The 16,206-nt window shown below is 31.9% G+C and overlaps 3 protein-coding genes across 3 annotated transcripts; 2 read left to right on the plus strand and 1 right to left on the minus strand.

Moving 5' to 3' along the window:
• The first annotated feature begins 2,771 nt into the window (after positions 1-2,771).
• On the plus strand, positions 2,772-6,180 carry LOC103503668 (uncharacterized). Its single transcript, XM_008467952.3, has 5 exons — positions 2,772-2,995; positions 3,088-3,165; positions 3,263-3,338; positions 5,474-5,547; positions 5,645-6,180. Exons 1-5 carry the CDS (start codon positions 2,882-2,884, stop codon positions 5,714-5,716), a joined length of 414 nt encoding a protein of 137 aa, XP_008466174.1. The 5' UTR covers positions 2,772-2,881; the 3' UTR covers positions 5,717-6,180.
• Positions 6,181-7,216: 1,036 nt separating this feature from the next.
• LOC103503669 (pentatricopeptide repeat-containing protein At5g18475) lies at positions 7,217-9,469 on the minus strand. Its single transcript, XM_008467953.3, has 2 exons — positions 9,249-9,469; positions 7,217-8,859 (listed from the first exon to the last, which is right to left on the minus strand). Exon 2 carries the CDS (start codon positions 8,823-8,825, stop codon positions 7,314-7,316), a length of 1,512 nt encoding a protein of 503 aa, XP_008466175.2. The 5' UTR covers positions 8,826-8,859; positions 9,249-9,469; the 3' UTR covers positions 7,217-7,313.
• A 593-nt stretch (positions 9,470-10,062) lies between these two features.
• On the plus strand, positions 10,063-13,993 carry LOC103503670 (14-3-3-like protein B). The gene is made up of 4 exons (XM_008467954.2): positions 10,063-10,747; positions 11,409-11,531; positions 13,456-13,572; positions 13,712-13,993. Exons 1-4 carry the CDS (start codon positions 10,250-10,252, stop codon positions 13,730-13,732), a joined length of 759 nt encoding a protein of 252 aa, XP_008466176.1. The 5' UTR covers positions 10,063-10,249; the 3' UTR covers positions 13,733-13,993.
• The last annotated feature ends 2,213 nt before the right edge of the window (positions 13,994-16,206 follow it).

Below are 16,206 nucleotides of genomic sequence, written 5' to 3' on the forward strand. Positions count from 1 at the left end.
GTCGTAATTAAATGAGCTCATTTATCGTTTAAAACAATCATTAAAATTTCATGTCGAGAATTCAAATTAGACACCATTCAAACTAGTTTGTTTATGGTACTAAAAATATTACATTACTTTCTCCGTATAAAATCAAACATTTCTTATTACTCCAATATTACTTTTTTTATTGACAAAAAAAGAAATGACTGTTTATTTTAAAATATTTTTTTATGTGGATTTGCATATTTGTGTTAAGTAGATCTATCAGGCATATTGTTAAATATTTATCTCATGTGTAAGATATTCTTAAAAGAAAATAACCAATAATCAAAAGCTCTATAAAATGAGAAGTATTTAAATCTAGTAAAATTAATCAAAATATTTACAAAATATAGTAAGATATCAAAATAAGCTACTATATGTATTATAATAGGTTAATCATAATGTGGAGCAATTTTATAAATAATAATTAAATATATAACAACATTTTAAAAAAATTACAAATATAGTAAAGTCTATCGATAATAGATTTTGACAAATTTTGCTATATTTATAATATTTTTCTATATTTATAAGTATTTTTAAATCATTCATAACTAATTTTTATTTATAAAACAAAAAGAAATAAAAAAAAAATAAAACTATAAACATCTTGAAATACAATTTTACGGAAAATCAACGGCCAGAATGGGATGGAGATCATCAGGGCAGGCTAGATACAAGCCACGTGGAAATTTGTATCGTGTGCCACGTATGGGCATTACCATGTGATTGGCAGCATTTATCAATCGACTTTAGTTTGAAATTTTTTGAACGTTTCGCGGGAATGGGCAAAATGATAAAATAAGTAAAGGAAAAAAAAAGAGTCATTTTCGGACATTGACATTTACTTTTAATTATATTTGTTTTCTGTAATCAATTATAGTAATAATAATATTTGTTGATGCTTTGTGACCCTACATAATTATTTGGTACCTTCTAGCCTCCTTTACAATAGGTTTCAATGAGTTACTTTCTTTCTTTTTCCCTTTTAAAATGTGTGATCGATATTACATTATTTAAGTTGTTCCGCTTCTCGTTAGTCAATTTGTTTTTATGAAAATTTTTGTGGACAACAAAATATTGAAACTATTTACAAAATATAACAAGAAAAAGTTGTTGTAAGAAGTTTGATGGATTTCGCTATATTTTGGAAATAGTTTCGATATTTTGCTTTGTTTTAAATGTCTAATGTTTTTTTTTTTTAAAATCTAAAATATCATTCTTCTTATGATTTTAGACACCCATTTTTAGTTTTGGGACATTCGAGAAGTTGTGAACTTAATCTCAATACGTGAGTCAAGAAATAACACATTTGATATTCACTTAATATTAACAGTTTATGATGTAAGTAAAAAATGATATGTAAAACCAAGAAAGATGACGCTTATGTTTAAGAACTAAACAATAGAGGAAAAAGTCTGAATATTCTTAAATACTCCTTATGAACCATAATTGTATACTTCCAGAGGGTTTGATCAAATCTTTATCTTATCTGCTAATTATTGACATATTTCTTCATGCTAAAATTCACTTGAACAATCCTTGATGATTGTCAATTATTAATAGATACAGTGACTAAACTGACATTCACTGTAATTTAAAGATTGTATCATTGCAAATTATAAGCTATAAAACACATAAGTAAAACGTTTCAAATTATAAAATATAACGATTACATTTATATAAATTAAAATTTAAAGACTGAATCGCTACAATTTAGAAGTACAAAAGCTAAATTATTATAAATTAAGATGCGTGATTTAGGTCCCAACTCGAAGTTAGATAAAATGGGTTACTATATTCCCCTCTATGTTTGGGACTTGGACATAATATTGACATTTATGCCTATTCATAAATTGCATTAATACCACTTAGAAAATCACTATTCTATTTTTGTTGTGTTGTTTAGTATTCCTTATTCAAACATAGATCATTAATTATAATCATTAAAATAGTCTTCACCCATATACGAATCACCGTTGACAATTTACTATAAAACAATAAATATAGTTAATAGTAATTTTAAGGATAAAGTAGAGTGTTTATAGACATAAAATGTTTATAAATACAGTAAAGTCTATCACTAAAATTTTTGTAAAACATTACATAGATTTGGTATGTGCCATCATATACGATTTTATAAGACAGGACATAGATTTGGTACGTGTTACCTCTTATATTCATTGTTTTATTTAAAAAAGAAATTACAATTGGCAATAGTAAAAATTTACAAATACAATAAATTATAGGATTTGAATAAAATTTGCTATATTTGCCACTTATTTGGAATATTTTAGCAAATATTGGAGAAATTGGCGAAAGTAACCAACTTTTGGTTTTCGTTTTCGTTTTCACAAGTAGCACGTTTTTTTGTTTCTGTTTGCAAAAGTAGCATAATTTTTTAAAACTGGTAAAAAATATTTTTCTTCCATCTCAAAGAAGATCGACCATCAAGATCTATAATTTTTTTGAAAAAATAAAAGAAAATAGTTAAGATTTGGTGTAAGATATGAGAATATTTGAAAAATGATAGAATCTCGGTAAAATCCAAAATTTAGTTGAAAATTTTTAATATTTTAAAAAGATCTCAATGATAAAAAAATAACGAGAACAAAGATTAAATTTATACGGATACATCAAATCTGATTATCGTATTGCATCCGTCCAAAAGTTGACGTAATTTAAGAAGGAAAAAAGAAGGCCCAGGCCCAATAAAGCTAAAATAGACAGAATAGGACCACCGGCTTTCTCAAATCCACACCGCAATGAATAACAACAGCAACCATCATCTCAAGCAACCGCGATTTTCTCTCAACTTCTCTCCATTTTTTTCCCGGATGCCAAACACTCCACCAGGATGTCGGGCGCCTGGGATGAACACACTGTTACCGATTCCGATCGACAACCCGACTACGATCATCAATATTCCCACTTCAATTTCGATTTCTTCTCCGCCATTGTTAAACCCAAGGTTTTTCTATTTACTTTTCTCTCGCTTTTTTTTTTCGTCTCTCTCTCTCTCTCTCTCTTCTGTCATCTTCTTATCTCAATTCCCATTTCTAGGATTACTACAAAATTTTGGAGGTCGATTACGATGCTACCGACGATGACATTCGTTCCAATTACATACGACTTGCTCTGGTTCGTTCTGCTTCTCTAATTGTTTCTCCGCAACTGTTTTTTTTCTGTATTATCTATTATTTTCTTTTGATTTTCGGTTTTTGTTTTCTGTGTGTAGAAGTGGCATCCCGATAAGCAGAAAGATAACGACGGTGCCACTTCCAGATTTCAGGACATAAACGAGGCATATCAAGGTCAGTTGCGCGCCATAACCCTTTTTTCCCTTGAAGATAAGCGCTTTAGAAACAGAAAGTGATGTTTAGTTGTCTTCCTTCCACGGTAATTTTGACCTAATTCACGATTATTATATTGTTGATTGATTATTTCTGTAGCTTTGAGCTATAACTGTGAATTTGGTTGTTGTATTCACCGGCTGCAGAGCCATTTGAACTACTGGAGCATTTGTAGATATTGTAACAATGGTATAAATTTGAGGGTTCAATTTACACGAAGATTGTCAGTAATTTTTGAGGGTCCAATTTTAACGAGGGTAGATATTTGAGGGTTCAATTTTAACTTTCAATTGTAATTGCAAGTTAGCAACTACTAACATACTTGGATTTTGCAATTTGCTCTCTGTTAACTTTTGAGATTTCTATCTATTTGATGTTTGATTTCCTATGCTTCTAAACTAGTTTAATAGGTCCTCTAACTTTAATTTTGTACTCAATAGGTCATTTACAAATTCAAAATTTTTAAAAAATCATTAATCTAGTAGATATAGCTTTGAATAAGTTAATTCTATTAGATATAAATTTTAACTTTACGTTTGTTCTAAACTTTTAATTTTATTTCTTAAATTTTTTTAAATCTCATGGACCAAATTGGTCCTCTTACATTTCATGGATTCAAACTAATTGAACCTTTTATAGCATTTTCTTATGCGGTCCTATATTCAATGGATATCGAATCTATTATTTATTCATTTGATATCTCAATTAAAAACATGACATCAGGGAACATTAAAGCCAGAGAAGATTGTTAAATATTTTTATTTTCATATTTATTTATAATTTTAAAACAGTCGATAGCTCTTGTCTGCTGGTAGAGAAAACGTCTGTCTTTCATGTATGTCTACAGCTATTAGTTTCATTTCATACCGTTTCCTCCCTTTTCTCCTAGGAGGGGAGTGGAGCTGAGTCTTGAGAGGCAGAATTTTATTTATTTATGTATTATTATTGTTTTTTATAAAAAAATAAATCTTTTGTTCTAGAAATTGAATTTTCAAATCTCAATCTTTGCTTTTGAATATGCGGGTAGATTGTGTATTCATAGGATCTATAGGAGAATCCATTCATTTAAAAGGAGGCGGGTAGTTATAGTCTTTTGGTTTACATTATAATCTTGTGAGTTTAAAGTGAAGAGAGGAGGCGGGTGATTCAAAATAATTGGGCGAAGTGTTTGTTCCCAAACGACTGAAGTGGAAAGACACTAAGGGAGAGGGATACTTTTATTTTTGTTCTAGGTACAATCCTGATATATTAAGGTTTTTATCGGTAGGCTCGGTTTAAAATTCTAAAGTGATAGTAGTCTTAATAACTAAGAAACTGAAGAGCTAAGATTTTGTAAAGGAAGCTTTATGAGAAAAAGGAAGAAAAGTATGTATGTATCTCGGGGTGGGGGTGAAAGGAATTTTCAGAATTTTGTTAGGTCTTAACGAGGGGAGACCAGGTCATGCTACAGATGCAAGCTGGATTTGAAGCACAAAATTCAAGATTCCATAAAAAGCTAGAGCCTGTTAAAGAATTTCAGTTTAATGAGTTGCTTTTCTTACAGAGACATGTTTCTTCATATTCAGTTCCTTAGCAAAAGAGGTTAAATAAGTACCTAACCTAAGATAGCACACAATGCATTGTTTTAAATAATTTCACTTCGGAACTTCTAAATATTCTTAGTTCTTGTTGTATTTTATTTACTTGGACATGCTAAATTTTTCTTGTTGATTTTCGACTGTGTGACATACACCAGGACAAAAAGTTTAGTATCAATTATCATGACTATGGATCTAATATAGTCTAACATAATGACTGTAGCACGTTTGAAAAAATGGTTATGGTAATATTGGCATTTAAATTCAAGGACATCCATCTCTTGCCTTTTTGGATTGTTTTGTTTATGTCACGTAACCTATGGTATATAAGAAATTTCGTTCATATAGCAGTATACTTTATCTTATTATATATGCGGTCGAGTTTGAATATTCGTTCATATAGCTGTTTAGCCTTTTTCTATTGAGGGGAGGCCCGATTGGTCAATTGTTAGGTTGGTATGAAATAGATATTGTTTAGCATTTAAAATTTAAAATTCTATTTCAATATCCCTTGTGCAGTTTTAAGCGATCCTTCGAGAAGGCAGGAATACGACGAGAAAGGGATGCTTTATGTAAATGATGATAACATAGTGGTATGAAATTTTCATCAGCCCTCTCTTTGTGGAATATCATTACGTATCCATATGTATAACGTTGCTGTGTGCTTCAAATTAAAATCTCTTTCTGCAGGATTACCTCAAGCGGTACAAAAGCCTTATTTTAACATGTAATGGCCTCGGTATGAAGTATTCAATTTGGTGAAATTGAAGTTTCCCCACAACTGCAAAAAGGCCTTTCTTGGTACGTTTTGGATCTTCCAAGAATGAAAAGGGCTTTGTGATCATGCTACTTGTAATGATATTGACGTGTGAGAGTGATTCTAGAATGGTTAAAATTATTTGTGTCATTTTCAAAATCACTCAGAAAAATGTTTTTAATCATTCAAAACCGAAAAACATGTTTAGAAGTGTAAAACTAAATATTGAGATGATTTCTAGTGATTAACGGTATGTTTCACGGTGATTTTAAATATGAAAAAAATGATCTTAACCATTTCAAAATCACTCCCAAATGTGTACTTGTTGTATTACATGTAATCAAGGGATGGAGGCTTTTTGTTGCGAGGCACTTTTCTGCTTCCCCATCTTCTTCTCGCTATGTACATATAACATTGACCTTTACATTAGAGGGAGTGACAAAAGAGAACATAAGCCCCCCTTTTTTGATTGTTTCTGTTCCTTTTCGTTTTTTCTCTCGAATAGATAATTAATAGACTTGGACATGAATAGATAATTAATAGACTTGGCCATGAAGAACCGAACGGAAGGTTGCACAATTTGAAGTTTCACTTTTACGTGTTAAACTAAAAGGAAATAAAAGAAAGTTTCGATTGAATATATCTTTTAATTTAGCTTTTGGTGAAGGACTTGGACTGGACTTTTCAATGGTATTGTTATTTTTATTCTTATACAAATGTGAGGCTTAGGTCACCATTGGTGTTCGATGGGGATTGGGTGTTGGCCTAAAGAGTTCACGATACTCAGTTACTTAATAAATCTATTCCATGCTTCGTTAACTCTCTACATTGTGGATTTTTCATTCTACAACTAAACAGCTTCATGTCTTTTTAAGTGTTTTATCCATTTTGTCACGTTCGTATTAGTGGTGTTTGAAACATTTTATATAAAGTGTATCTAAAAACATTTTTTAAAAAAGTTAGTTTCACTCTTGATCTGTTTATCGTTCCAAGAAATCAAATTAAATATACAATAAAAATTCAAACAAAAATACCAGATTATAGTGGAATTAAGACAAACTAAAATGTGGAAGAACAAAGAATTTCTTCAAATTTATATGCCAACATCTAATGTTCCTCTTATGGTGACAAATGAAACAAATTAGTGAAAGAAGATTAAACTTTTGGAGAAAGCCAGTATGGGGTTAATAACCAGTGCGAAAACAACTAAAAACTCATGAAAAAGCCTTATCGAATGCAAATCCTAAACTCAAGGCACAAGTAGGATGCATAGCCTTTTGACAAAATATCGTGAATTCTTTACAAAAATAGTAAAAATTAAGAAAATTATTGTAAATGACAAATCGAAAATTTGGTTGTATCTGAAAATATTCTAAAATTACAAATTTTCCTTCTTTATTAACAAAACACTTCATAAAGCCTAGATGATAATTTTCTCGTGGTTATTTATTTTCCACTTGAATTATACTCTCTTCTTAACGAAGTACTTTTTTAAACAGCGTATCTAAAAAAACCCGCATTTCTTCTATTAGATTATTGCGCTTTGTTACAATTGAGAGATAAGAATACAGATATCGAAGTTTATTGCAGCAAGTGCTTACCTTACAAATACTTTTCAGTGACCAACTCATCAAGCAATTCAAACATAGGCAACATTTTTCTCTCCCTGCATATCAAATTAACCAAAGTAAACCAAGATTCATGCTCAGGTTTGAAGCCCATCTCTAACAATCCAAGCAAAGATTCAACTGCATCCTTCACCATTCCATTGTTACAAAGAAGCAGCAGCAAAGTATTTGAAGTTGCATGGTGAGGTACAAACCCTCTATTCAACATCAGACCCAACAACTCAGTAGCCCTTCTTAATTCTCCTTTTTGAGTCAGGAAATTTAACACAATCCTGTAACTGCCTTTGTTAAGATAGAAACCCTCAAAAGGAAGTTTCTGCACCATATCAAGAGCCTCTTCAAACCTACCTTCTCTACATAGCCCTCCGAGCATCACGTTGAATGTTACGGTATCGGCTCTGCAATCTTTGTCCTTCATCTGCTGGAGTAACTCTGTTGCCTCATCGACTCTTCCGGTCCTACATAGACAGTTTATTAAAGTAGTGTAGCTGATAGTATCGGGCTTCATCCCGAGGCTCTTAATTTCATTGAAAACCTCCTTTGCCTCTTGCAATCTTCCCTCTTTACAGTAGCCATTCATTAAGGCTGAGTAATTGAATACATTAGGACTACATCCATTGCTTTTCATGAATTCAACTATTTTCCTTGCGCGGTCGACTTTCCCTCCTTGACAAAAACCATTGATCAAAATGTTGTAAGTTAAGGCATCAGGTAAGATCTTGTCCTTTGAAACCATTTCCTCAAAAAATTCAATGGCTTCTTTAAGTTTTCCATTTTCACAAAGGCCACCTATCAGAGTCGAGTAAGTGACTAGATTAGGATAAGAGACTCTAGCACTTTTCATTTCCTTCACAACCTCAAATGCAGCTTGAAGATCTCCATTTCTACAATGGTGCTTAACTAAGATGTTGAAAATGCAAGTGTTTGGTCTTAAGTTAAGCTTGCTCCTGGCATTCACAAGCAACTTTCTGGCAAGATCAACCCGATCGGATTCAACTAGAAGATTGAGACACGTGCTGAATGCTTTAAGAGAAGGCTTCTCCCGAACGATCGATTTGATGGCATAAAACATGTCAAGTACTCTTTCGTGCATTGAAGACACTGAAAAATGCTTCATGAGATTAAGGAATATACCCTCGTGTACTTTGCAAGTGTCATATGTCATTTGATGCAAAACTCCATCAATAGCCTGGAATTTCTTGGACTTTGCAAGCTTTTGAATAATGCTTGCATAAGTAGCGTGATTGTGATTAAATCCTTGTTGCTCTGATACCATGTTAAATATGTCAAGGGCATGTTGAGGATCTCTTTCATTTTTTATTAACTTTATGGCCGTTTCGTGAGAAACGTAACTAGATTTGGATTTTTTCTGAATTTCTTTGGAGGTAGCAAAGAGTCTAATAGAAGTATTACTCTTGGAGAATGATTTTGAAACCCAACCAATAGCAAGATTCTTGAAACGAGAGGAGAAGATGGCAAGATTCATTAAAAACTCCTGAATGGTGATATCGTCTAATCATCTAAAAGAGAAAAATAGGTCAGCAAGAACTGAAAATTTATCTGAACAATCAAACAGTGCAATGTAACTATACAAATCCATTCATAAGCTTACTAATCCTACATGTTTGTTCGTATCCATCATAAATTTCATATGAGTAGGGTTTTAAAAATGACAAATTCATAGCTAAATCATACAGATGTTCGAATTCCAGACTTGTTCAACTCTTCAAAAACAAAAAAAAAAAAGTGAGAAATCCAGTAGTTTGCTTATCCTGCGACCCTCTTCCTACGGAGTAGAAGCGATCGTCGGTTCGATTCCTTCCTCCGTTTCTTTTTTCTTTCGGAAATGGAACCTAAGAGAGAGAGAGAGAGGACCCGATGGAGGGAACCATGGAGCAAGGAAAATTACCTGATAGGTACGGCGATGACAGAAGGAGAGCCGAAGAGGCACGTCGCCGGCAATGATACGGCGTCTTTGCGGCGGCGCAAGAGAGTAAAGATGTATCGCCAAAGTACTGCCGGAGGCGTGGCGAGAGGGACATAGTAAAATTGGCGAGAGCGTCTTTCTTTACGGCGGCGCAAGAGAGTAAAGAGATTTCTAATTTTGTATATGGACATAGTAAAATTGGGAGGAGCTGCTTATTATTTTTTTGATAAATTAAATTTGTTTTATAACTTTAAATTTTGATTTAAAAATATATTTAAAAAATCAATTAAATAATAAAAATATAACATTTTACGAAATATTTATAATTGTAATTAATATTGTTCCATAAAATTTAAACAGAATTTAACCGTTTTTATAAAATCTTCTAAACACTTTTATTTGTAAATATTTTATAAAACCTAAATTATATGAACAAAATTGTAATGGAACATTTAAAATTTGCTATTGAATATCTCATTACATATTAATCTAATCCAGATTGAGAGTATTTTATTTTTGTTATTCTAACACAATATTAAATTGAGAGTTCGAATATTTAAACTCTAACTCTGGACGCGTTAATATTCATTTAAAATAGTTTATTATTTTGATATCATTTTTGCTATGTCCATATAAAAATTAGAAAATTAATATAAACAATAGTTAAAAAAAAACATCAAAATAAAAGTATTTACAGGTTATAACAATAAAGTTTATTACATACACGTCGATCGATAAAAAGCCTATCAACATATATTAACATAGAAGATGATATAAATCATTGATAGACAATAATATAAGTGATAGAAACTGATGAAATTCTATCGTTGATATAAATTAGCCGAAGTCTACCATTAATGACTTAGACATTTTCTCTGTATAGATAACGCTGTATTGTGTAGGTTTATTTACCACCAAACATACAAACGAAAGTCGATTTTACACAGCTCAGTTTTTTCTTCCTCCCGCACTGAGTCTCTCTAATGGCGTCCGCCATCCCTGAAAACCTAACAAGGGAGCAGTATGTTTACCTATCCAAGCTTTCCGAGCAAGCCGAGCGCTACGAGGAAATGGTCAACTTCATGCAAAAGCTTGTATTGACCTCCACTCCTGCCTCTGAGCTCACTGTCGAGGAACGCAATCTCCTTTCCGTTGCATACAAGAACGTGATCGGTTCTCTCCGAGCGGCTTGGCGCATCGTATCCTCCATTGAACAGAAGGAAGAAGGAAGGAAGAACGAAGATCATGTTGTCCTCGTCAAAGATTATAGATCCAAGGTCGAAACCGAACTCACCGAGGTCTGCGCCAATATTTTGAAGCTTTTGGACTCCAATCTCATACCATCTTCGGCCTCTGGTGAATCTAAGGTGTTCTACTTAAAGATGAAGGGAGATTACCATAGGTATTTGGCTGAGTTTAAGATTGGGGAGGAGAGGAAGTCCGCCGCCGAGGATACCATGCTAGCTTACAAGGCTGCTCAGGTACTCGAATATTCTCATCTTGTTTTGATTTTTGGCGCATTGTTCGTTTTAGATAATCGAGTTTGTGAAATTGTAATTTTAGGTTTTTTTTTTTTCCTTTTTTCGGGTACTGATTAACAGCCGGATCATTATGCATTTTATTTATATGTCGATATGACGAGAATCCTTAACTAGTCAGTGAACCTGCTAATGGTGTTTGCTTTGTTCAAATATGGCTATTACGTGGCTTGATAGCTCAGGCTTCACTGATGGATTCTAGAGAAGCATGAAACTACCTGTATGATATTTGTAAACTCCAGCTTATCGTTACATTACATATTAACTGTTAGTCAGGTGATATTTGGCATACTGGATGGTTTTGTCAAGTCACTGTGGATCTACTTGACGCTTTTGAGTTGAATTTGTATAAAGAAGTTAGATACATTCATTGAGCGGATGAATGTCGAGTCTATTTCCGTAGAAGATGTATTGTCATGAACTGAAAAATTTATGTTATCAAGTTATCTAATTACCCTTGAAATACATGGACAGAGATGAAATCATGAAACTAAAATGAAATAGTACACAAGCTAAAGTGGGAATGTCAATACATTTTTTTCTTTACCATTGAAATGTTAGGTGTTCACGTTAGTTCCCCTCTGATAAATTCTATATTATGGAGGATATTGCAGTTGCCGATCTTGCACCAACGCATCCAATCAGGCTGGGCCTAGCACTAAATTTCTCTGTTTTTTACTTTGAGATCCTGAACCAGTCTGATAAAGCTTGTAGCATGGCCAAGCAGGTAACATTGCATATTTCTACCCTACTAGCTGCTTGTTATTGTTGTTGCCTGTAAGTAACACTTTAACGATTGTCCAAGGTTAACATACTTGATTTACCATTTTTTTATGAAGCATCATCATCCATTTTGCTGCATAAATTGTGTGTTCTGGTGTCTGCTGACGGTTTTCTGTATTGCTCTTAATTTACATTTCATTTGTAGTACCCGTGCCCTCAATCTTCTTTAATTATGTGGTCATAATGCTGAGTGTCTCACAATATGGTCTTGAAAATTTTCAATCTGGCATTTCTTGTAGGAATGACTTTTTAAAACAAAATTAGAGACTTGTTTGCTTGTTTTTATTTTTTTGGTGGTAAGGGTGGCTAGAATGAGATGTTAATACACTTCTGGAAATCCTCCTAAAGACACTATGCTCCCTTCTTCTCTCATTTTGTTAATAGTTGGGTGAGGTGGATATGAACGTTTGAGAGGATAAGTAGCTGAGAGATAGAACATTTTGCTCTAGGGTTCTTTGTCATACCATTTAGCCTATGAAAAATTATTTGGTTGCATCTGAAATTCTTAATTAACGGTGCTCCCCCCCCCCCCCCCCCTCCCTCGGGACATGCCCCTTGTTTTCCAGTAGGGAAACGGAAAATGTCGCAGCTCTCTTGTCCTTGATTCTAAAGTTTCATTTTAGTTGAAGATTTTGGATCTTCATCTATGGGGTACTAATCCTTGTAAAGGATTATTTTGTAGCCGTTTCTTTTGGTGTCTCGATTGATTCTTCCCCTTCTGGTCACACTGTTTTTACCTTGCTTTTGTAAGTGAATATTGCCAATTGCTTCATTGAAGATTTAATTCATACCTAGACCGTGTTTCAAGAAAGGTGCTTGGTGTGATCGGTTTGCAAGGTTGTATGTTGTGTAGAAATTTGGTTGAGAATTTGGCCCATTTGCTGTAGAGTTGTGTTCTTTTTTTTTTTTTTTTTTTTTTTGGTTTGGAGTTGTTTCTTTGAGAAGTGTGCTTTTTGCTTAGCTTGTATGAGGAGTTGTTTCATGATCAAGGAGTTTCTTCTTCACTCACTGTCGAGAAAAAGGGGTTTTTTGTTATGGAAAGAAATTTGTTTGGCTTTATGAGCCTTTGAGGTAAAAGGAACAATAAAATTAGAGGATTTAAGAGGTTCTCAGTTGGTGTTTGATTCCTTTTTAGTTTTCATATCTCTTTAGGGCTTAGTGGTCAAGTCTTTTTGTAATTATTCGTTAGGTTGTGTATTACTTGAACTAACTAGCTGCTAAGTTACCATATAATTTTCCTCTTACTTAAGCCAAACGTTGAATCAACAAATTTGTGGTTTATGTTTGTAATGGCTAAGAACAATTCCTTTGGTAATGACTGCAAGTAATTTTTACTGATTGAATGTGTTACATTACACGTACACTATGGGACTTAGAGGGAAATACATTATTATTTTACATCTCACATTGATGACAAAAGAACTGGCTGAGATACGTGGAGATGATTCTTTCTTCTTTTTAGATGCTTTATTTAAATTCGGAGGATGAATTGTATATGATTGGAAAGGTTCTAAATTTGGCATTGTGGTGTTTGTTAAGTAAGTTTTGCCACTTTTTATAAACTATTACGATCTTCCTCGAGTAAATAATTAGGGGTTGTAGAGGCACATGAGCTTGTTAAAGGACCTATAGGACATAAATTCAATCTATGGTGGCATCTACCTAGGATATAACATCGTAGTAGTTTCTTTGGCACTAAAATGTCGTAGGGTCAGATGGGTTGTCCTCCGAAATTGATCAAATGTGTGTAAGTTGACAGACATTCACGAATATTAAATTGAAAATCTTACTTCCTTGAGTAAGATTTGTTCAAAATAGAATATTTGAACTAATAGTAAGTTGACTTTTTTTTTTGCGATCGACCCAAGGCATTTGAAGAAGCGATTGCGGAATTGGACACATTAGGTGAGGAATCATACAAGGATAGCACCCTGATCATGCAACTCTTAAGAGACAATCTCACCCTTTGGACTTCGGATTCGCAGGTATGTGCCTCCTATTTTGACCTGATTGATGATATTTTAAGTGTTTAAAAAGATTAGAATGTCGATTCAAATAGGCTATTCATTGCAATCAATTGACTTTTTTTTTTTTTTCTTCTCTTGCAATATCGGGTTGATGTAGGACCAGTTAGACGAGCCATAGAAGGCGTCGTGGAGTCGAAGGTCTGTTTTATTCCCCTTTTGGAGGAGGTGGGCTTCGAATGTCATTTTCCTTGCTTTGTTCTAGTGTGTAAATTTGACAATGGAGAAACCTGAAAAAATTGGAAGCATTTGATAAAAACATTATCCATCAGTTATGAGAGTATGTCTCTTAATTCATGTAGGATCTCATTTGGTTGAAACCACATGTAAGTAAAAGACATTTCTAATGTTTTTTCAATTGGCAAAAAGTCCTTTAATTGAATGGTTTTTATATTATTAGATTATCACTTAAAAAAACCATTAGTAGCATACGTGGTTTTTAACATCTTTAAATAAAAATGGTTACATTTTATTATTCTTGTTGGGCATTTTCATTTATAGTAAATGAACTAAAATATTAAATAAATATTTATGGACGGAAATGTTAGGAAAATTGTTGATGTGAGTTTACTTCAATCAGTATCTATCCATAAGTACTTAGGGTGTGTTTGAGGCAAGAAAATAGTTATAAAGGAAAATGATTATGATAATTCTAGTGTTATGATTATATGTGTTTAAGATAAATGTTATTATTGGTAGTGTTATGGTAATATGTGTTCGAGGAAAAAATATGAAATATAGTGTTATGATAATATGTGTTTGGGGAGAGACTATGGTAGTATGGTTATAATAATGTGTTTGGTAGAAGGGTTATGATCGTAGTAATTTTTAAAAAAGAATAGAATTTAGATTGGGTTATTTAAGTAGGATAATGTAGAGTCGTAAAAAAGGAAAAGAGAGGAGAAAATAGGGTTATTTGGTGATTAGGATAACTCTAATCCTCGTTTATATCTTTTAGGCCAAATACGATTTGGTCCAATTTTTTAATCATTTTCATCTTAAAATTCCACCCCAAACATATCCTTAATATATTGGGTTGGGTTGGATATAAATTTGCAACTGTCACGTTTTTAAAAGATCAAGATGAATAGTTTTTTTTTTCTTCTCGTTGATGCGACACTAAATGTTGTGTATGAAAAAGATGAATTCGAAAGAAAGATAAATAAAAAATTAAGTCAAATTTCATTTAGAATAAAAAAAAATTGAAAAACTAATGAGTGAATTCGTCTCTTTAAGGGGACAGATTCTATAAAAGACAAAACAAAAAAACAACTCGTTTCCTCCTACATTTATAGAACTAATTCGTTTTGTCTAATGATTTTTTGAATTAAAACAGCAATATTCATCTCACTTATTCCATTTGTTATTGTTTGACAAGTTCATAAAATTGTACTAAAACAAATTTAAACTCTTAACAATGAAACATAAGTTTTAAGTAAATTTTTTAATTAATAGGGTTAAAATATCCTTAAAATTAAGAGCAATGACAATAAATAAACTTTTAAAACTAATAATTAAATTTACATAAATATTTTTAAAGAATCTTAAATACGTTGTAAAAAACTTTTCGTAAAAGATAAATGATTGACTTCTATCAACAATATATTCGGTTAATTATTATATTTATAAATATTTTTATAATTAAACCTAACAAAAACAACGTGATAAAAATAACTCAACATGAATGGATATTTTAATTATTTAGAATATTATCATAAGATAATAAAAGTTCCATACAATGAAAGTGAGAAATTAGTTAGACCTAATGTTCAATGAACCTTAGGATTAAGGCATATACCAAATTATTTTTGCTTAATTGGAATGAAATATATTATTGTTGGTACTGATAGAAAAAAAATTTGAAACAATTTACCGAATATAACAAAATAATAACAATAATAATAAAATACGTCAATTTGATAGATTTTATTATATTTTGTAAATAATTTCAAATATTTTACTAGATTTGAAAACGTTCCATCATTACATAATGGAATGATTGAGGATTTAATGTTTAGATGTATTATTCTCGTGAATTGGAACAAAATATATTATTGTTAGTTATAGTAAAATTCTTCTTGGTAGAAACAAATTTAAACTATTTATAAAATATAGTAATAAATAAATAAATAAAATTTGCTAGGAAGAATTTGATAAATTTTGTTATATTTTGTAAATAATTTTAAACATTTTACTATGTTTCAAAATATCCTACTGTTACGCGGTAGATTGATTTTCTCGTGAGGATTTAATTTTAGATAAATTTCACTAATCAAAATAGCATTTTCTTCTACTTAATGTAACATAAAAGTTGTCGTTCACTCATTTAGAAATTAAGAAAATGGTAAGTTAAATTGGAGGGAGTATCCTTACGTAAACAACTTCAAATAAAAGATTGTTGTTGTGTGTATTGATCTTACAACTTTCAATGTGATATCGAAAACGTTCTTAGGCTTTAAAGACAGTTGACATAGTTTTAAACTTTTAAAATATTCTTCTTCGATTCACGATAACCTTCACTTTGATTGGATATGAACATGAAAGTTATGTAAACTCGAAATTTTATGTTCAATAGTTTGAAATTTTTAATAACTG

Source organism: Cucumis melo, chromosome 4 (assembly GCF_025177605.1).
Source record: "Cucumis melo cultivar AY chromosome 4, USDA_Cmelo_AY_1.0, whole genome shotgun sequence".
Classification (NCBI taxonomy): domain Eukaryota; kingdom Viridiplantae; phylum Streptophyta; class Magnoliopsida; order Cucurbitales; family Cucurbitaceae; genus Cucumis; species Cucumis melo.

What these genes read in the sequence shown, in the direction of transcription:
- LOC103503669 (XM_008467953.3), bottom strand. Translation starts at nt 8,825, where the DNA reads ATGAATCTTGCCATCTTCTCCTCTCGTTTCAAGAATCTTGCTATTGGT.
- LOC103503668 (XM_008467952.3), top strand. Translation starts at nt 2,882, where the DNA reads ATGTCGGGCGCCTGGGATGAACACACTGTTACCGATTCCGATCGACAA. An exon ending in ATTACATACGACTTGCTCTG is followed by an intron (nt 3,166 to 3,262) that starts GTTCGTTCTGCT and finishes TTCTGTGTGTAG; the next exon opens with AAGTGGCATCCCGATAAGCA. An exon ending in TAAATGATGATAACATAGTG is followed by an intron (nt 5,548 to 5,644) that starts GTATGAAATTTT and finishes CTCTTTCTGCAG; the next exon opens with GATTACCTCAAGCGGTACAA.
- LOC103503670 (XM_008467954.2), top strand. Translation starts at nt 10,250, where the DNA reads ATGGCGTCCGCCATCCCTGAAAACCTAACAAGGGAGCAGTATGTTTAC. An exon ending in CTTGTAGCATGGCCAAGCAG is followed by an intron (nt 11,532 to 13,455) that starts GTAACATTGCAT and finishes GATCGACCCAAG; the next exon opens with GCATTTGAAGAAGCGATTGC. An exon ending in TTTGGACTTCGGATTCGCAG is followed by an intron (nt 13,573 to 13,711) that starts GTATGTGCCTCC and finishes GGGTTGATGTAG; the next exon opens with GACCAGTTAGACGAGCCATA.